The sequence below is a fragment of the Lates calcarifer genome, linkage group LG21 (genome assembly GCF_001640805.2).
Source record: "Lates calcarifer isolate ASB-BC8 linkage group LG21, TLL_Latcal_v3, whole genome shotgun sequence".
NCBI lineage: Eukaryota > Metazoa > Chordata > Actinopteri > Centropomidae > Lates > Lates calcarifer.
The window spans coordinates 13,432,933-13,454,900 of NC_066853.1; the positions used below are offsets into that span (position 1 = coordinate 13,432,933).

The 21,968-nt window shown below is 39.8% G+C and overlaps 2 protein-coding genes across 2 annotated transcripts in view; both read left to right on the forward strand.

Annotated features, from left to right (window-relative positions):
• The window catches only part of ppm1lb (protein phosphatase, Mg2+/Mn2+ dependent, 1Lb), a 43,993-nt gene extending 25,352 nt beyond the window's left edge, over window positions 1–18,641 (forward strand). The window contains exons 2-4 of the mRNA XM_018702208.2: window positions 5,049–5,265; window positions 13,455–13,616; window positions 16,254–18,641. Coding sequence (XP_018557724.1) covers window positions 5,049–5,265; window positions 13,455–13,616; window positions 16,254–16,594 — 720 coding nt within the window. The 3' untranslated portion in view covers window positions 16,595–18,641. The remainder of the gene's footprint in view (window positions 1–5,048; window positions 5,266–13,454; window positions 13,617–16,253) is intronic.
• Window positions 18,642–19,822: 1,181 nt separating this feature from the next.
• On the forward strand, window positions 19,823–21,830 carry LOC108900932 (ADP-ribosylation factor 1). Its single transcript, XM_018702211.2, has 2 exons — window positions 19,823–20,291; window positions 20,960–21,830. Exons 1-2 carry the CDS (start codon window positions 19,977–19,979, stop codon window positions 21,266–21,268), a joined length of 624 nt encoding a protein of 207 aa, XP_018557727.1. The 5' UTR covers window positions 19,823–19,976; the 3' UTR covers window positions 21,269–21,830.
• Window positions 21,831–21,968: the final 138 nt, after the last annotated feature.

Sequence of the window (21,968 nt, forward strand, 5' to 3'; positions counted from 1 at the left end):
AATTAACTTTCAATCTGAACCTTTTAAATTTATGACTGTGTGTGCTGGTGTGCTCATGTGGACTTAACCAAAGTGTTTGCATTTACATTCTTCTTAAGTACAAATGAGAGAGTTTCTATTTATGATACGCTGACAACATCATACCAACCTAATACACATACACTCACACACACTCACTCCCACTCACAACCTCTACTTGGTATAGCCTTGACACATACAAAGCTCAAGTGTGAGATAATGATATTATGACTCTGTGATGACGCTGTCCGCGGCCCTGTGGACAGACTGAGCTCTGCAATGTCATTCTGCAGTGAAACGTACTACACCTCTGCAGTGTGTTTATGGAGGGCATCATCCCTCTTTCCTGCCATTTAATTATAAATGTAATGTGTTTGTTTTAGTTTTTCTCAGTTAGTTAAAGGTTAAAAAATAAACAAATTATATCCATTTTGTGATTGGAAATTGGCAAATGTAGTCTCCTCTGTGATGGATCTTGAGATTATAATTTAAAACGTATGAATTGGAAATCAAAACAACAAAGGGAAATATTTTGAAATGCTCTTCCAGACTCCTTTTTCTCTAGTATCCACTGCCTTCTCTGTATTTCGTTGCTTTGAAGGTTTTCTGTCGCTTATCTCAGGCTCTGTCTTTTTAACTGGAGTCTCTCTCTCTCTTTCTTTAATGATGTGCTTGAGTGATGCTAATGAATGGTTCTTACACTCCTTAGTCTCTCCCCCTCCGTTCCCTTTTTTCTTCCTCTCTCCATCTGCCTGCTTGATCTGTCAGAGAGACCGCAGAAAGAGATTTTTCTACTTCGGTTATGAGACTCCCTCAGGGTGATTCTAAAGGAAAACTGGGATGACTTTCCTCATTTCTGCCAGCCTGGCGATGTGATGGATGGAAGTGTTTAAAAGGCCTGACTCTTTCTGTTGGACTGTGCATCTGCGTGACTCACAGTTAACAGTCAGGGGGGAGTGTTTGGGTAACACGGTAGACGATGCAGTGGGTGAAAATGTGTAGGTGGCCCTTTTGAGATAGGAAGGTGTGTGGGTTTGTGTACTTATTGTATGTGCATACTAGCACTCTGTGCTTGCATGTGTGGTGCAAGTGAAGTCTGGTGTGAAGGAGAACACAATGTGACGCTCTGCACAGCCATGACTGATTGCACTCTGAGCCAACTATCCCGTGTTGGGACTGGGAGTCACACTAATAATTTTCTCCACTTTTGAAAAAATTATTTATTTATTTATTTTTATGAGCTCTGAAATTATTGGTTGATAAATCAATGAGTTGATCCAGAGATTTGGATGTTTGAGTTACTCGGGTTATGCATCAAACAAAAATGTCATCGACTAGTTTTTTGGGATTATTTTAAATTTAATATCTCTGGGTTTTGCAATATTACACAGACAAACCAGCAATTTATAGACCTCTCCTTAGCATTTTTCACTATTTTCTTACATTGATTAATCTCTGAAATAATCAATTGGTAAATCATGAATGAAAATAACTGTTATTTGCAGAATGACAAATCATAATCACTTAAAACTGCACTAATTAAATATCTCATATTAACAACAGATCACTTAACTATATGTAATGTGAGAGTGGGTGCTCATGGTGTCAAACCTTCAGAGAATAATCACCCAACCCTGCATTTGAGATTTACAGAGGGTTTTAACATCTTTCAGCTCATTGTTTTGGTTTTATGCCCTACAGCTGTACTGTTTTGGTTCACATTCATTGTCATTAACCTTGTCTTTAGCTGCAAGACAAAGTTAGGGACTACCTGGTGAACAATAAAATATATATAATATAATAAAATGGTAAATTATTCATCTTGCAGATTGCATCTAGTATAATTTTTTCTTGACACTCGTTTACATGCAGGCAACACAGTTCACACTGTGCCGCTGTTTTCACGCCATTTTGTTGATCTGCAGTTTGTAGTGGTAACACACCAACAAACATAGCACTGCACCAACAAAGGCAGGAAAGAAACAGACTGCTAGCAATCAAACATGGTAAACAATCAATGATTTGCAAATGCTTTAAGAGGAAGGAAATTCACTCAGCACCTTTGTTGGACCTCACAATGTGTTTTTGTGACTTACACTGAATGTAAAAAATAACTCAAGAAAACTTGAGCTGCAACCAGAGTGCTGCCTTAATGCAGGTTATGAGGAAGTTTCTCTCAGACAAGCCTTCATACTATTTGTTCACACACATTTCCCTTTATTTTTTTCCTTGTAACCATATAAACTCTGTTGCTGTGCATTGGTGGTAAACAATCTTAGCACTTGACTCCTGCTGCTTCAACCCCTCTATAAGTCTCCTTCAGCAAGAATAACTCTCCCATTAAAGCCAGCCCGGTGAACTTCATTTATTTTGTTTCTGCCCTCTTCTCATTCTTTATTTCTTCCTGCATTCCTCCTATTGTGCTCTTATGCCGGCCGCTAATCTCATCCTCCATTTTGTTCCCTCCTGCATGACTATCCTTGATCCTTGCCATCTTGTCTTCATCCCCCTATCCCACAGTTTTCATCCCCATCCATCCTTGCTATCCCTCCCTCATTCGCCCTTCCCTCCTTTCATCCTCTAAGCTGGTGCAGATGCTGAAGCCAGGTGTTCGATGTGTCGATCTGGTTAGCCAGCAGGTTAGATGGCCAGATAATCAAGTCTTAGCCTCCACCTCCAGCTCTGTCAGGGCTGTCTGCTGTTCCCAAGCTTAGACACACATGCTGTCACTAAGGCTGATTGGTACACGTGCATGTGCAGTCAAATAGTTAAAGGAATGTAGCTGGAGAAAGGGTTTGTGACCCTTGTGCTTTGTTAAGGACTAACAGGCAGACAATTAAACTGCTTGGTAATTGGCACAGTATGACCCAAGCCAACAAAAGACTTCCTTTTCCATTTATGACCTTTGAACTGAGTTTATGACTCTCTGCATGGTAACCGCAGGATGAAGGTATGTCAGTGGTGATTGTCTTCGAGACAAGAAAAAGGAGAGTGTCAGAAAGGGATATAGAAAATATCCATGGTGATTTGACTGAACACCCCATGGAAGCAGAGAGAGGGGACTGTGGGAAATGGAAAATGAGAGAATGAAAGACAGGCTCATACACATCCAAGAAAGAAAAACACTGGGAGTGTTTGGGTGTGAGTGGAGAAGATGGGGGGGGGGTGACAGAGCTCGCAGAGGAAAAGCTTTGACAACACTGATGAGATATAACAAGTGAGGAGTAGATGAGTTGTTTTCATGTGTGTGGAGAAGAAACAGAGGAGACGGGGTTATCTGAGCCCTTGAAAGCAGTTTCCCTGAGCAGAATGAGATATAGATGGTGAGAGAAGGAGAGGGAGGTATAGATAGGAGGGAGAGCTAAATGGGGACAGTGTATGAGCGTTTGAGACGTGGGTTCATCTGAGTTTCTGTCATATGGCCTCAAATCACTATCTTCAGGAACTTTGGTAACTTTTTCTCTCCTGCAGCCTCGAATGGCTCAGTTTTGTTTTGTTAATTACTGCAGGTGTTTGACTCCCCACAAGTGAAAAACATGAACGAAATACAAGCTATGTAAATCTGGGATGCTGCGAATCCATTGCATGTCAGCAGAATATTATCTGACATTTGTACTTGGAACTTTTTGAACTTCATGACCTTGGACTGGCTCGTCTTGCCCTTTTGGCACTGAGCCAGTGGGGGGAGGCACTGTTTCCCCCCTGAAACAGCAGTGGGAATGTGTGAAAAAAGGTTTAGTTGGTGTTATCCTCAGAGTAAAATGGATAGAGGTGAGGATACAGTTTCCCGAGCTCAGCTGTATCCCACAGCAGGGTGTGTGTTTGATTGGCGATGCACTTTTTTTCCCCCCTTTATCTCTGTTTATCTGTGCTTTATCTGTTTCAGCAAGAAAGAGAGGACAAGCAGGTTACTGCCACTGTAACCTGCTGTGTAGGCGATTTGCTAAAGACAGAGTGTGTGCATGTGTATTCATATACAAAATATCTGATTTCTTTAATGACAATATTCTGTATCAAAAATATAGAAATGGTTAGATAAGGAAGTAAACTTTTTCACTTTCTTGTTGCTGGTGTCTGGCAACCTGCCGGCCCAGCTAAGAAATTGTTCCAGTACATAACTCCCTACAAGACCACAACTTATAATGTTTACATTCTGGGTGTTGTATGGATTAAACAACAGACATACAACAACAGACAGGATATAATAATAATATTTTGTGAGCTTTAAAGGTGGTGGTTGGCAGATTTTTTTTTAACCTTCAGACAGAGCCAGGCTAGCTTTTCTCCCTGTGCTTTCAATGTTTATGCCAAGTTAAACTATGAGGGGTTATTGATAAGTTCATGGTCTAAGGTAGAAGCAGATGAGGTAAACAGCTCTTGTTACATATACAGGCAGTTCAACTCTTTGAGTGATTACACAAACAAAAATACCACAAAAGTTATTAACATCAGATGTTTGTGGTATTTTGGTTTTGGATAACTGAAAATTACAACTCAGCACCATTTAATAACCTGCTTCTCTAACTAAAGTGAATAAACATATTTCCTAAAATGCCAAATACTTATTTTAAGTTCTACACTCTAAATGATAGGGATTTAAGAAGTTGTCATTGAATATATGTAAAATAGCAAAAATAATATTGAAAATGCCAATTGAAATTTCCTAAAGCCCAAGATAAAGTATCCAAATGTCATTTTTTATAGCAATCATGAGTCTGAAATATAAAGACATTCAGTTTACAATAATACAAAACAGACAAAAGCAGAAAATCTCCACAGTTAAGAAGCTGGAGTCAAGAATGGTTAAAACCTGGTTTTCATTACACCTCTGATGTCCAACCAGCCAGGTCCCGTCCATAAGGCAGTCGCTTGAACGTGGTCAATATGAAAGAAAAACACTTGTCATTGTCATGGAGAATGTGTCAAAGTCCTTGTGTTGGGTTATGCCTCAAATAGTGTTTTTGACCAAACAAATTTATATCTACAGCTGTATAATACTTCCTCTGTCTCCCTCTGCTCTCCATTATCAGGCTGCTGCTGACTTTGCCAAGGCCCACCTGCCCGACGCTCTCCGCCAGCAGCTACTGACGTACGAGCGGGAGAAAGAGCGAGACAGAGAAAAAGACAAAGAGAAAGACGAAAAGAAGGAGAGGGGTGGCCTCTCCTATCCTTCCATCCTGGAGCAGCAGATCCTGACGTTGGACAGAGACATGCTGGACAAGCTGTCTGCCACTTATAATGAAGCAGGTGTGTGTGTGTGTGTGTGTGTGTGTGTTTGTTTGTTAAATATCTCAGCAGCCTGACAAAAAAAAATCCCCCAAGCACTGTCAAAACATGTACACATAACTATTTATATTCAAGTGTAGGGCGATTTCCTGCTTCGGTTTAGTCTGTTTAGTCTGTCTAGATGCTACACTTGTTCATTAATTAGCTATGATCTAAATATATGAGGTTGAATGTGTGACCACAAAACTAGGAGGCAGAGAAGATGGAAATGCAGATGGATGTTTCCCACTGGTGTCGCTCATTACTTTGGACACAATAAGAAAGCACTAGTTAGTTTGCGGCCATGTTTTTAAATGTCCCCTATAATGCTGCATGCAAACTATTATTTTCTACTCCGCTGTTTCACTCGACTGTTGTTGAATAGTGACTGTCAGCAGCCCCAGGCCTTGCTTATTCAGCTGTTTAAATACAAGCTGATCTTCACAAGGCTTGTAGTAATTATCTCTGGAGGGAGGCAGGGAGGGGAGGGGTGACGCAAGAGAGACAGAGAGGGAGGGTAAGTGAGTGATGGATGGAAAGAGGTAGGAGAAGGGTCAGAGGGAAGGATGCATGTGTTGAAGGAGAGGACATTTTGCTGGTTAGAGGTATACAGCGGAGAGGAATGAGAGCCCTGTGACCACAGGCAAAATTGAAGGGAAAGAGATAGAGGGGAAGGACTGAGACAAAGGGTTAGGAAAGGCGAACAGAGAGGAAAGGGTGAGGAGAATGAGAGCATGGATACAAAGGATGATGAAAAAGTCAGATCTGCACGAATCAAAACAAAGGGCAAGGAGACGAACCTCAGGGGAGAGAAGAAGGAGAACAAGAAGTCCCACAGCAAACGAGCTTCATTCATAAACATATTTGACTTTGTTCCAGATTCCATCACAGCCTTGTTTTTTAAGATGATGACAAATAAGTTTTTAATGGGTTCTGTAGACATCAGAGAGGCAGTAACAGTAAGGGAGAGGTGCAGCAGAGTAATGAGCTTCATGTGGTTTTTCATCCACCTCTTTTAATCTAACTTTTATTCTCTAGGGAGAAAATGCAGGAGTATAAGAAATTAGACAAAGTTAAGACCATATGTTAACTAGACGGTCGAAATATAGATTATTATGGACTAACTGTACTGCTACATGCTGCAGCCTCAAGAATTCAGCGTTCCTGTGGGACGGTCAGTTTTCCTTCCGGTGCCCCTGATTACACTAACTGGTGACAGAGACATTAAGCAATGTCATTCCTTAAAGGGGAATTCTTATTCCATATAGCCTGGGTTTTACTTTCGACGTTTTAGCTATTGTAACTATAGATATTTTTAGTGCCAAACATCTATGATAGTTTACAGGTAGACCTCCTAAGTCACGTTTGGCCAACTTCAAGTTTGTTTAAGTATTTTTTGGCCATCTATTAATTTTGGGCATTAGATAGACGTCCTAACCATCACACCAACAGGGACCCTGCTTCAATTTAAAAATGTAAGTTTTAAAATGAAGTGTTTTTGATAATCTACATAGACTGTAAGCTTGGCTGTGGCCTGTCAGATCATCTGACCTTTTCTGTTCCTTGCCCAGTTGGACTTTGTTGCAGCAGTGTTACCATGTTCCCAGATCTCAGCAGTTACTTTGGTGAGTTCATTGTTGTCACAGCTAATACAAGTGTTGGCCAAAACTACAAAAAATAAAAACCAAGTTGTAATAAACTGGAATTTTCCTTCAAAAAAAAAAAGACACAAGGGGGAAGGAAATGCAGCAGCTCACAGATTATAGTGTGTAGCCTGAATGAGAACCTGCACAGACAGCTGATATGTGACTCACATGTAAGTTGTCGAGGCAGTCACTGGTATGAAAGGGCCATTGAAAAGGCCTCACATCCTCACGAGAATGACAGGTCATATGATACACTGATTGTTAAAGGGGAGAATTAAGCTCTCCAGACCTGGAGCGCCCAGTCTGGAGGCGACAGTTGATTATTACCTCTCGGAAAAGGTTGATACTCCGCAGCTGCGTTACCTTTTGTTACACTCAACTGCTCCCGACCTCTTCATCCTCTTTCATTCTTATCCTCCTCTCCTTTGCTGCCTCAACAGCTGCAGATAAGCATCAGTTTTCTGATATATGTTGCTCTCAAAACAGCCACCAAGTAAATCTCCCCTCCTGATCCCTCTGCCAACTTCTGTTCTTAAGCTTTGTGACCTGTTGCATCCAGGGTCCACTCGTCATCTGTTCCTATCTTGCTCTTATCCCTCTATATTTCTATCACCCTTTTTTGGGCGGATAGCACTGCAAGAACTGCACTGCTTATAGATAAACTTACAGTGGAGCTCCAATTTGCTTTCTTGTCAGCATCTCAGGGACTGGGGGGCGGTGTGAGAGGGGAATCTGCTGATCAGGTAATTGTTGTGCATTCTTGTCCCTGTATCTGATTCAACAGTCACATCATTTAGGGTGCACAGCTCCCTGCTCTCTGTCGCGACTGGGGGCCTAAATTAAGCTGGCAGGGAGGGAAAGGAGAGAGGGGAAAACAGAGAGATGCACTCTCAATTCAGGCTCCCAGTCCGCAAGACAACAGCAGTATCAGATTTACCCTCCTTGTTCGTTCATCCCTCCGTTGTTTATCAGCGAACAAAAGCGCTTGAAAGAAAGATAAGGGAGATGGGACTTTGATGAAATGCCCAGGAGCTTATAGTCTGTTATGGAAACAGTGTCCTTAATGCGGCATGTTATTCTGTTGGTGCTAACCTTATACAAGTCTCTCAGCCGACGTCTGCACCCACGCAAACACACAAAACTGTTCAGGAGAGCTTTTCTGACAAAGCAGGGATTAAACATAATGTATACTGTGCTTATTTGCTGCATAATGACGTGCGTTATGTTTTATAAATAGTGAGTGTGTAGAGGCCGAGCCCTCTTAACACAGCAGAATGAACACACACGGCAGAAATCTGAATATTTTAGAAATCAAGTATCGGCTGGGAGGGAAGGAAACATGTCTGCCTCAGTAATGCAGCAGAAAGTATTTGTATAACTGTTGCCAGACTATTGATATTGTAACCTCTTGCCGTGCAGTATATTGCTATTAATAACTATATTCCTCTTCTCTCATCAGGCTGTTTCCTGAACAGCTGGAGACAATATAAATGTTCACCAAATGCACTTGTTTTCTTTAGCTTTCATCATTTAAATCACTTTGGAGTGAAGCTCCCATTTTGTTAAGTACCAGTCATTTTGTTTTCGCTTTTCTAATCTTTGCATTTGTCTGCTGTTGTTGATGTTTTAGCTGAAAGTCGATGACATTTTTAGTGTTTCTTTTATTGCTGTGACTCATTTCATGTTTGTGTTCCAACTCCAGTGATGTTAATCTTTGTTTAGATCGTTGTTTTTCTCTGTGAAGTGCTGATTTAAGCTTGAAAAAAAAAAAAAAAACACTACACATTCCATTCCCATTTAACTAAATGTTTGCTCACTCCAAGTATGTTTGCAGCAGTTTGTTCAAATACTGCAGTGTTTCCTTCTTTAGTTCACTTTATTTGGCGAACAGGGAACAGTGACAGTTGACCTGCGGTGGCACCTTTGAATGTTATCATGATGTATTTTTTTCTGACTTTATTGGTAATCACTATAGTAACTGGTTCCACCCGGAGTGACCCATTCCCCCTGTGTATTTCTGACCTCAGGCCTCTCATTTAAATGGTAAAAGGAATTCTTTCAGAGTCAGAGAAATTCTTAAATAATTGAGTTTATCTGATTCAATTGATACAAGTGAACAGGTCTGAATGGATACACCCTCAAGCTACTGCAACATGATGTAAAAGTGACCTTTTTTGGCCTGACAGTCTGGCTGGGTTAAAATTTTGCACGGGTCATTGAATTCAATCTAATTGTCAATTTAATTTCAATCCAAAAAAAAAACCACATTCTCTGAATCTTTGCTGTAATAGTGGCTTTTTTTAAACCTAGATTTGATCCACTCGCTGTCAGTGTGGATTATCATTAACTGAAACTGATGGCTGTTGTTTATTTGTGCTCATCTCTGTGCGGGTCACCTGCGCACAACACTGTGTGTATAAGAATAGGTTCTAATGAGGCGTTGTAGACGGCTGGTGTACCCAATAAAGGTCGTGGGTGCTGCACAATAACGGATGAAAAAACTGATAAAGCTTTACACAGCTTATAGGAGTCAATGAAAAAGTGTCTTGATCTTACTGATAAGAATCCTTGCACATCGGAACAGAGCACACTTTATTTTTGGTCGTGCTTTACAGTAGAAGTGCCCAAATGACTAAATATAGACAACATGTGTATATCTGCACGATACGAAAAGGCAAAATGCTTCCTGGAATCAAGTTAAATTAAATTAAACTAGAAAAGGTTCAAAATGTTTGTTTTTTTAATCAATATGCAGTAAGTATAAAAGTGCACTGGCGTATATGTAGCTTAGGGACATGAACATAATGTTGATTAAACAAAGACCAAACACATTTGACAGTCTCTTCTGATATCCGAGATATGACAGTTGTTGTTATGTAACAACACAGCTCATCATTGCAGTGGTTTTTGGCAGCTGACTTTTAAATTTCCAAAGTCTGAGTTTCATGAACTCACGAAGGAGACTTTTTTTTAAAGCAGTTCCTGCTCACTGCATGACTGCAGGACCGTTCAGTAACTAAAAGAAAAACATAAAGATGGTGAGTTTTTCATTGTGATGAATTCTCTGTCATCTCTAGCGAGTATATAGTCTTTGAGAGTTTGATGTTGGATTTAAAAGTGCTCTAACCATCTGACCTCAGCTTGAAAAACTCAAGGATTTCCTTCAAGATTTTGGTGTTTAAAGTTGTTAAATTGTGTAAGGCGCAAAAGCTTTTTATTTTTCTGCACTCGGTTGTGTGAAGAGCAAGGAGACTGGGAGATTGATTATCTTGGAGGGGAATTTGACTGACTTACTGGTCTTAGGGAGTACTACTGAATATTTTTATGTGAAGATATGAGGGGGGAAAAAAGAACTTTTTTCACATATTTCAGACTTTTTTGGCTCCAGGTCGGGCCTCTCCAAGTGTAATGAATTGCATCAGTTGGAACTAAGAACTACAAATATGAAAAAAGGAAGTAATCCGGGGGTGTAGAGTTCGACAGAAGTGAGCTAGACAAGACAACCCAGACAACTGTCGGCAGTCGAGTTGCACTGTGTTGGACTGTGTCATCACTGGATTTTGACAAAAAAGAAGAATGTGTGGAATAAAATAGACAATACCTCTGATTCTGTGAAGTAGTCTTTCAAACCATTTCTGACCCACAAGACTCACTTTCTCAATGTTTCCATTACCATCATAATTAGAAGAGATACTTCAGCTTTGCCCTGATATGACCTGAATATCACTATAGATTATGATAAATAATTATCTACCCTCATATTTTGCCTCATAAAAAATCTAAAAGGGAGAAGAAAGACTCTGGAGAAATGAATGGGTGGTTCAAATCTAGACTGGAGCCCAAAGCAAAATCTTGCTTTAAGTTCTAAGGCAGCAAATTATTTAGACCAGAAGAACTAAATGGAATTGAAAACTATACATTATAAAAAGGAGAGATTACTTGAAGCTTCATAGTGACATAGTATGCAAGTTCAGTGTTGCACAGACTTTATAAAGCAGTCCAAAGCGATACGCATGCTAAATATAGTATTGCTATAAATGTTAAGTGTGCAAGTCCAAAGAGGGCAGATGAGACATGATGGCAGCTTGTAGGGGGAAAAAACTGATGTCGTGGGTGGACTAATGTGCAGGTAGTGTTTTTGTGAAAGGCTTTGAAACAGACAATGAGCTGAGGTGAGCAGGGTGTTGGCAGTCCTGCCCTCACATATTTCACCTAAATGCCAAGCAGCTTGGTTAAGAACATAAATCCACAGGATGTATTCTGGTGTTAAATGAACACTCTGGCTCTCCAGAGTTATTGAGAGCACAGACGCGGAGTCTTTGCTAACTCAGAGAGACTGAATCAGTGCAGTGATACAAATTGGAGTGGGGAGACTAACCGGGGCTGAGATGTTAATCTTCTTGGAGAGTCGAAGGTGTGCCTGGCCAATCCAAGCCAATAATTAGCATGAGCAGAGGGTGCATTTGGGCCCTGGTTCCATTTTAATGGGGAATGCTGAACGTGTGCTTGGCATGGCTGGGCTAATTGGGGAAGGGTGTGCTAGCAAGGCACCTCAGTCTATTATCTCTATCGCCATGGGAACTAGATAAGGATAATTAGCTGGACAGCATGGCACAGTGCAGCGGCAGCTATAGGCACGAGCAGCAGGATTAGGGATGCATACAAAGATGAAACTAATAGAAATTGATTTTCCACAAACTCTGTAAAAGATTTAGTAAGTCATTTACAATTAAGTGGCAGTAATATTCACTTCATTCATCTTAGCCTCGCTTCCAGCTAATGCTCTTTCTCATACTTACTTTCTGTCTCATTTTTTTTGCCCAATTTTCTGTTTATCACTTTTTTTTTTATACGCCCAAAGCTATAAAAGGGGATTAATAAAATCATTGACCTGCTGAGAAGTAATCTCTTCTGTCTTTCTTTCCTCTTGTCTTCTCCCAGCTCTCTCCCTTTCTCCTGCACTCTCACTTTTCATTTCATCTGTGTTCACGGCTGCCTGTGTCGCACGTCTCTTCCATCTCATTCCTCACATGCTGACTTTGTACAAGCTCCACGACAGAGTAACTGTGAACTGAATAGAAGAACACTTCATGGGGGGAGAGATAGATTTATTTCATTCTGCTCAGGGCCAAACATTTGAAACGTCAGTCAGTCAGTCGACATCACACCGAGATGTGGAACTTTAAAGGAAAGTTTCAAAAGTTAGTAGGTCATCCGCATTCTTACGCTGACCTTTAAACCGGGTTTGTTTTACTCATTCCTCTACCTGCTGGGACATTTTTGCCACTAAAACACTGGTCACGTCTCAACTGTATATCCGTCTCTCTCCCTGTACCAACCTCCACTATCTGTCCGGGTGGTCCAAACCAGTAGGACCCCACCACCACCACCACCTTCTCCCCTGATTTTTTTTTTCTCCTCTCCTCGATTCCCTCTCTCTATAGTTTTGTCTTTGCTCTGTGTGAGCAGATGGCCAAACAGGCAGATCTGTTCTTTCTCTACAGGACTTTGGATCTCACACAATAGGCCTCAGATTCTGAGTCCAGACTCTGTTCTGCCTGGCTGGGAGGCTAAACAAAGACAGGAAGGAGGAGAAGAAATGAAAGCGTTGAGGAGAGTGGTACAAGGAAGAGAAGCTGCTTCAAAGATTTTTTTTTCACATTGTTTGCACACGACTTCATGTGTTTCGCTTTAGTGCAGGAGGGAAGTGTGTGTAGTGGAAGAGTGGTGTGTTTTTACTGAGGTTGTGCATCGGAAGAAATGTGTTCCTTAGATCCTTAGATTGCTTATGTTTTCAACAGAGGTTGCTATGAGATAGGGTTGGGTGAAAATATATACTGTGAGTTGATATAAATTTGTTTGTCGGTCTCTTGATCCAGACTGAAACACCTCAAAAACTGTTTGATGGATTGCTCTGAAATTTTATACCAACATTCATGGTCTCCTGAGGATGAATTCTATTGACTTCGGCCATCCCCTGAATTTTCCATTAGTGACATTTTGAGGCTGACATGTGATGTTTTGGGTGAAATGTCTCAACAACCATTGGATCAACTGCCATGAAACTTGGTAGAAACATTCACGTCCACCTCAGGATAAAATCTAACAACTTTGGTGATTTCCGATTTTTTTTCTCTAGCACCATCATCTGGTCAGAATTTTAATTGTCCGTTTATTTTGAGCAAATAGCTGCAAAAGTAACAACATTCCCATCAGCCTCTGCTTTATTCACTGTATTTTGTGCTAATTAGCAAGTGTTAGTATGCTAACATCCTAAAATAAGATGGCAGATGTGGCAAACATTATACCTCTGAAATATCTGCATCTACATAGTTTAATTTATGCATAAATGCAATATTCCTTTGATTTGATCTGCTGAATTGGACAACAACAGATAATTACACATAGAAGATTTAATCCATGTAACACACTCCAATTATCATTTTCATATACTTCTCTCTCCCCCACCCTCCTCCTGCCCCATCTCTCCTCCTCCATCCTCCCCTACTCTCCCCTCTGTTTCAGGTACCACATGCCTGGTGGCCTTGCTGTCAGATAAAGAGCTGACGGTGGCCAACGTCGGGGACTCACGCGGAGTTCTCTGCGACAAAGACGGCAACGCCATTCCCCTTTCGCATGACCACAAACCTTACCAGCTCAAAGAACGAAAGAGGATCAAGAAAGCTGGTGAGAAAACAACTGCAGTCCAGATGAGTAGACTTTTTCTCAGCTGATTTTTTTTTTTAGCAGCAGAAAAAGGCTTTAGTTAAAACTTCAGGGGAAACATCAAAACTCAGATTGTTGTCATGAAAGCATAAAATGAGTCTTCTTATGATCAAAGCTAAGCACCATTATCCCTGTCTTTTTTTCCACATCTTGTGTCTCAGGCTGACATCAAAACCTAGTGACTGATAACACAATCTGTTTCCAGAGCAGCACGTTATCAAATGCAGCCAGACAGTGCACAGTATTTAAGGTGTATCTGTAGGCATAATTCTCCCTCCTACCCTATCTGCATACTCTCTGTGCTGAGGAGAGTTTGATGGCAGGTTGCCAGATTAGTCAGTCATTGTGGTCAGTGTTAGGGTAGCCCACCATCTCCATCTAATGGTCTGATTAGGTACTGAAAAAACCCTTACACATTTAGTTTGCAATATGTTGCTGCTTGCTTACTTGTAATTATGATACTGCAGACACTGAGGTTTCCACTGTTTCTTGTGACCTTCAATAAAGGGAGTAACATTTTAATTATAAATTTTCATGCACAGGTGCCGCTTATATATTAATAAAAAAATCTTTGTGCAGTGTCCTTCTCTCATGGGACAGCATTATCTTGTCACAGTGGTATTTTTCTTCCTCTCTCTGTGGCACATTCATGTAAACACAGATACTCAAGAACAATTAATAATAGAAACTTTATACCCACACCACAGATTCCCCAGGTAGAGCTGATGATCTGATTAGATTTTGGAGCAACTTGCTGCATAAATTTGCATATTAACAATGGAAACCTGATTTTCTTGAGACCGTTGTTATTCCTAAGAGGTAAATTAAGTGTGTTCTGTGCACTCCTGTTAGACAGATGAGGAAAAGAAATAATGCTTCAGTCTCAAGTTTATTAAGACTGCATTGTTTTTCAGTCACAGATCTTTCTCTATCGTCAGACTCACTGTATAAAACAATAACAACTTGATATGAAAGCTGCAGGCTGTAACAACCAATTAAAAATAATCACAAGCACTTGAGACAATTTTTCCATCACTAATTGATTTGAAAAAGATTTGATTTAGACCCGCAGTGTCTCTTAAGAGCTACAGAATACAGTGAGAACATTTTTAGGAAAGGTTTTAATGTATAACTTTTTTTTCAGGTAGTTTACTTAATATTTCCATAATCACGATTACATTTAAGACACACTTTAAAAACTTGAATTTTTAAAACGTTTTTAAGGTTATGAAGGTTATATCGAGTTTATATATGGGACTCATTCTTGATCGATCCTCCTTCCTTATTAGATTTTTATTTATTTATTTATTTTAAATAAATCACTTATTGTGCATTGCCTAACTAATATTTTCTCTTTCTTTTCTCTGTTTTATTCTGTGGACCTTATGATACTGTGTTATATTGAGGATTTTTTAAATCAATTATTGATGGTATAACTGTCTTGGGTGCTTGTGATGTGACTCCTTTTGACTGGTTGTCGTATCCTGTGGGTGTAGTACACAGATGTTGTTCACATTGCGAGTTTGATGCCTGACGGAGGCCTTTGACTTAAATGTTGCATTTTCTGTAAACTCAGTACTGACGGTGCACAAGTATGAAAAGTAACTAAATACTGAAAGGAATTTATTTCAAATAAATAAAACCCATTGGTTATGGAAAAATAATAAAATAAAGTCTAATGATAATATGAGGGCAGAAATGTTTACAAATTGATGCATTTATTAGCTTAACTACTGCCCTAAGCAGCTAACTGCTTAGGTTAATACCTCCATTGTCTGAAGTCTCTCTTGTTTCTAACTGCAGTTTGTACGTAACATTTCTCAACAATTATACCATAGCAGTCAGCTAAAGAGGCAGTAGCTGCTTAAGTAGCTCCTTCTGAGGACACAGAGGTCATGTCCTCTGCTTTTTCTGGGGATGTGGGGATTTTAGTCACCTAAGAGTAGTTTATAATAGAAAGTTACACATAATGGGATTTTTTTTTTTTTTTTTTGGAGGGCTGACACCAATATTTTATAGCCTGCAGTGGCCTGAACTCTCAACCTGAGTATTTTTAAAACCCTGGCTATGGCCCTGCTCTACTGTGGAGGCATCCTGACCTAGTATGGAAGTCTTCATCTTTTCCAGTCATTTCCAGTACAATTCCCTGCTTGCAAATCTGCTGAAGCCATAGAGGACACACAGCTGTACTTGCAGGATGTGACATGAATTGAAATGAATCCAACATAAACAGTTCGTTCCATGAGCGTTAACAGTGAGCACTGGGTACGTGAAAACACGTCAGTGGCACCAATCCATATTATTATTTGCAATTTCATGTGAGCACAGGACAGCGGCTTCACACTGGTTAGAAATGAGGAGACGTGCTGCCAGCTGGTTCAGAGGAACAAAAATAATCTGCTACCTTGACGTTATGACGGCAGTAACATGGGCAGCATCTGTTTCTCTTCTCATCTACTCACAGCACCTTTGTGTTTCTCCTTCCCTTGTCGTACCCTCATTCTTCCTCACATTCTTTCTACCACTTCCCCTCTCCTCTCTTGTCCTGCAGCTTGTTTTATCATTTTCCAAACATTTTTCCTCTGGCTTCTTCCTCAGGTGGTTTCATCAGTTTCAACGGTTCATGGCGCGTGCAGGGCATCTTGGCCATGTCCCGTTCTCTGGGCGATTACCCTCTGAAGAACCTCAATGTGGTCATCCCTGATCCTGACATCATGTCCTTCGACCTGAACAAGCTGCAGCCGGAGTTCATGATCCTGGCGTCCGACGGCCTGTGGGACACCTTCAGCAATGAGGAGGCGGTGCGCTTCATCAGGGAACGACTGGACGAGCCTCACTTTGGCGCCAAGAGCATCGTCCTCCAGTCCTTCTATCGTGGTTGTCCCGACAACATCACTGTCATGGTGGTGAAGTTTAAAGGCAAGGCCAGCGAGCAGTAGACCATCCATCTACCACATACAGTATCTATATTATGTTTGAATATAAGTAAGAATAGGCTTAAGATGAAAGATTTAAAAACCAAGCCTGCAATTTTTTTGAGCAAGAACTATTTCTATCACAGATATTTACAGAACTTAGTCCTTCAGTGCATCAACACCCCCCCACCCTTTACTTTTACTACTGTAAAAGTGGTACTTGTAGAAAAACAAAAAAATGTCTTTCATTTAGGCTTAGCCATATCTTTTAAACACCGTAATGCGAGCTGAGTTACTGTTATGCAAATAATCAGATTTAGCTTTGTGCAGCTATGGGATACGCCCATGAGTCTGCACATATTTGTATGTATGACTCTGTGTGTGCGTGTGTGTGTGTGTGTTTGGGAGAAGAAACAGTGATAGATGTCTGTCTTTGTGTGATAAACTTGCACAAAGTGTCACACTAACCATCACTTCATTGTTTAGCCGATAACGAGGATTTAAAGTCTACGTGACAGCATGGAGTTCCACTTGCATATTATTTCAAACGTGATGTCTTTCACCCAATGTCTGTGTGACCACTAATTTTATATTTTTAGTTTCCTAACTCTGTGTTTCCATATTGTCTAATTGTATTGACGTCTACAAAGTGACTGCACTGAAAATTGTTGAACACGTTGGCAGGTTACTTTTTTCCTCGGTCAGACACATCTCGCTGGTGCAAATCATCACTGATATGAACAACACAACTGATACTATGTCTATACTTGTTCAAATATCACCATTCATACTGTACAGCAATAGAACCGGTAACATTGTTATGTCACAGTTGCTGAACCTGAAGATTCTTGATATAAGAATGAATGGAGTGTTTTGTCTTGACTTGTCTCGCCCCACTTGTCGTCCATTTTGAAAGATTGCTGTTATTTTCTGTGCTGATAAAGTCTCATGTCTGTTTTGATTGTTGATCAAACTTTTAAGACTCTAAAGTTGAGACTAGTTTGTTCTATTCTACCACTCTGTTCAGCCCCAGCTTATCAGGATCCACATAACCACTGATAATGTAGAAACTGTTGGATAAAATATTGTAGCTTGTCAAAGTGTCACGTTAAATATAAAATTTAATACAATCTTTTAAAGCAATACATTGTGTAGTGATATTGTAGCAACAGCATAATGACTCTAGCTGCTAATTATTACTTTATTAGCTCATAAACGTACATGATTATCTAATTACATTGACTGTTATTATACAAATGTGTGAGAAAATAATTGTTTATTTGGTTAATAATTGGTTGTAATTTTAATATTACATTATCTAGATATTTACATTAACATTTTAGATTTCCAACCCATTTAAACAGGCTGTAATTACATACTGACATGCTATTCTGTTATCTGACCTTTCCTACATTATCATTTGGTACACTCCACATGAGATATAAATAAACTGACAATTTACTGTTGACATGTCTTGTATTAATGTCATATTCGTCAAGATAAAAAGTCCTTCATCTTGATCATTACTGTTCAATCTCCATTTCCCTGAACTGTAACTCAAAATGTAATAAGCCTTTGAATGAAATGCGTTATTGTTGCCTTATTTTTTTAACTGTTCATTTCATCATGAAATCTGCTGCCAAAACTACTTCTCAGTTTTAAATGTAATGCAGTCGATCATACATTGCACACCACACGACCTCAGTGTCATAACGTTGTTAACTCACGTGTAGAATAGCATCCGTGAAAGAATGTCTCCAGGAGACATGAAATTGTAAGATGAATGTACATAATGTCCTCATGTTAGTATCACCCCTCCACTGTTTATACAGCAATGAAGAAAGCAATGCGCCTGTTCCTGGATTGTTTAACTTCAGAGATATATACCAGATAAAACTGTTTGTTTGTGCTTTTTCAGTTCACATTCTTCCTCGATGATGTACGTTACAGAATGTTTATGTGGCATTTGTACTTGTTTTTGTTGACTTTAATAAACTGTAAAGAAAAAGAATTCAGAAATTTTAAAATGTAAATCAAAAACGTAACATTAAAATGAGAAATGATCATATCATTTTCTGTGCTGTATGTGTGTGTGTTTCTGTAAAGGAAATAGGTAACTTGTACAGATATAGAATAGAAATAACAACATGGACATAAAAAAGAAAAAGAGAATAAAGAAAAATACTACATAGATGTTTACCAAAAACATAAAACAGCCATACCTTTACATAGTGTATATCCTGGCTGCTCAATATCTTATTGCGGGGGAAAAAAAGAATAATAGCAATGATACTAAAAATAAGACACCTTTGTTACCTTTATGCTATACAGCAAAATCAACATCAACAAAAAAACTCTCTGAACAAAACATGAACATTAATATTATTCTCATCAAATATCATGAGAGTTTGTCCTTTTCAGAGAGTCTTCTGTCATGGTTTGTTTATCTTGTTTGAAGAGAGAAAATGTAGCATAATAAGTTAAAGAACTTGACTTGAAATGGGACTGTGATCCTTGACTTTTGAAAGGCTTGATTTCAGTCAGTCTGTGCCACCTGCTGGGTGACTAGAGGACATTCATTACAGCAGTCAAACAGCTACCACTGTGTATGTTAGGGCTGGGCATGAAACTGAGTGTGTTTTGCTACTGTTACCCACATGATTCTCTGAACAGTCCAAGTGTAATCAAACCCTACTGATCAATAAAATAGATTGTCTGAATCCCATGTAATAGAATAGCTACAACAACCTGTGTCATAACCAGAATTATTACTTATAAATTAGCCAACAGTTAAGAGGTCCAGTTTAAGTTTGAGTCATACAGAATTTATTAGGACAAACAGATCAGAGGTCAGCCAGCAGGAGAAATGAAATGCACAGATAATTATTGTTACTGTACTCATTGTGATGTTTCAGTGTATACAGATGAATCACAAATCCCCAGAAACCCATCAGCCAGGACCACCAAAATTTCCATGTGATGTCATCGCTGTGGGACATCCAGTCAGGAAGAAACACAATCCTCCCGCTGTACCCAACATGGACTTCCTGTCTGCTGGTGTGTATGATGATCTGGGGCAGGTGTGATGTGACTCCAGCGAGGGTGCTGTTGTAACCAGAGAACTGCATGTCGCCCCACTTAGTTGCACTGTCACTTTGGATATAAATAGCTTTACTGAAAACTACGCAGGGGACTGAAGGATCCCATCACGACAGAGGGGAGGGATCACTATGCCTGTGTGTACATAAACCATACCGATAGTCTCCATAAGAGACCAGACACACTAAGCCTGCAGATAGACAGTACAGAGGGGGGCCACTGGGTGCAGACAGCTTAGTTTACGCATTTACATAAAAAGAAGAAGATACACCTTTGTGGATACAGACAAAAGCTGCACTTTTAGGACATGGGTCTATATGCATCCAGGCTTCAGAGACAAGAACAGGTCCTGATGCTGGGCCTGGACGGATCAGGAAAGACCACTCTCCTCTACAAACTCATGTACAACGAGAGCGTGGTGACAGTGCCAACAGTGGGCTTCAACGTGGAGACACTAGAGACAGACAGGAGCAGCCCGAGCCTGACAGTGTGGGATGTGGGGGGCCAGAAGAAGATGAGGCCCCACTGGAGGCATCACTACACTGACACAGCCGGGCTGGTGTTCGTGGTGGACAGCTGGGATCAAGAGCGGCTGGACGAGGCACGCAAGGAGCTCCATCGGGTAAATAAATCAAAGAATATTTAATTATCTATAAAAGTAACACTTTAACACCTTTTGTCATCCTTTATAAGTGGAATATAAACACTTGAAGCCACTCTCCACTCAAAAATTTGTTTTGTTTATTGTCACTTCACTTGGATGTTTGACCTTCACTGTGCAAAAGTTACATTTGTGCAGACACTAGAAGACTCTGCTGAAGAAGGAAACGTTTCTCTGTGCTCACCTTAAATCTGAGTTTAAGTCATGTGACTTCACGAGTTTGGAAATTTCAATATACAATTTCCACTGTCCACTTACTAGATTTACAGTTTTACTGTTTTAGCAGGATCTCATGGTCCTCATCAGGATGGAGTTTGCCGGGTTGTCACAAATACATCATATTTCATTATGACTGTATTATATTGTCAGTAATTCATTATCTGCTAGTACACCAGTTACAAATCCTGCATAGGGGGAAATATAGTTGTTGAAAAACACATTAAGAAAGACTAAAAATGTCCTTATCTCTGTTTAAAATAATATTATAATGTGTTATAAACCAGATATTGAGGATTCATATGCTGCTTATAAATACTTCACAGGGGAAGGTTAAAGTGTTCAACTGATGGATTCATTTAAAAAGTTTGTGTTGCACTGTAGTAATTAAAGTCCTCTATCTTCACCTATAGGTCCTGAGATTTGAGAGTCTCAGAGGAATTCCTCTTGTGGTCTTTGCCAATAAACAGGACCGTCCAGGGGCTCTAAGCCCAGAAACACTTTGCCTGAAACTGGACCTAAGGAGAGTGTGTGAGGGCAGAGCCTGGTTCATTCAGCCCTGTTCAGCCACCACAGGCATGGGACTAGAGGAGGGTTTCAGGAGGATAGTTTATCTGATGAAGACCCCGCTGAAACAGACTCAAGAGGACATTAAAGTGAAGATGAGGTCAAAGGGATTCAGCATCACAGCTGTGAAACAAGTTTTGCTTTGCAGCAGATGATTGATGAAAATCTTTTTTTTCTTTTTTTTGATGTTTCATTCTTGCCATGTGTAGGATTCCTTCTCGCCAGCCTCTGTGAGTCACCAGTGACTGTGGTATCCGTAAGATCAAACGAGAGGAGGCGGTAATAAGAAGGATGGTATTAACACAGTCATTAGTGCTAATCTCTATGGAATGGATCATAGAGAAGAGAGAGTGTTAGTGTCAGTGATACTGATAACAAACTGAAATGTTCTTTTACATTTGTGCTTTTATGTATTTATTTGTATCATTTTTTAATATCACAACAGACATGCAGCTTCATACATTGACTTGCCAAAGTCATCTCACAATATGTTGGATTATTGCAAGGATTACCTTCAGCAACTCAAGTGTGACTCAAACATATAATATATACATGATAGTGAAGTAAAGTATATGTGCATGTTGTTGCATCAAACACATTAAAACAACAACAAATCAGTCAACTCATTTGAACATGTGTGTTTTATCCTGTGCCGGTGCTCTTTCAGCATCGTTTTTTCTATTTGCTGCACTGAAATAAAGTTCTCTGAACAAAGTGGCTCTTTTGGAGTTTGGGTGATTTGAGGTATTTAGATTATTTATTTATTTACATATCAGATTGCAATACAACAATTTAAAAAAAAAAAAAAAACATGTTAAAATCCTGAAATCAGGCCCATGTACAAGACTAGGGTAG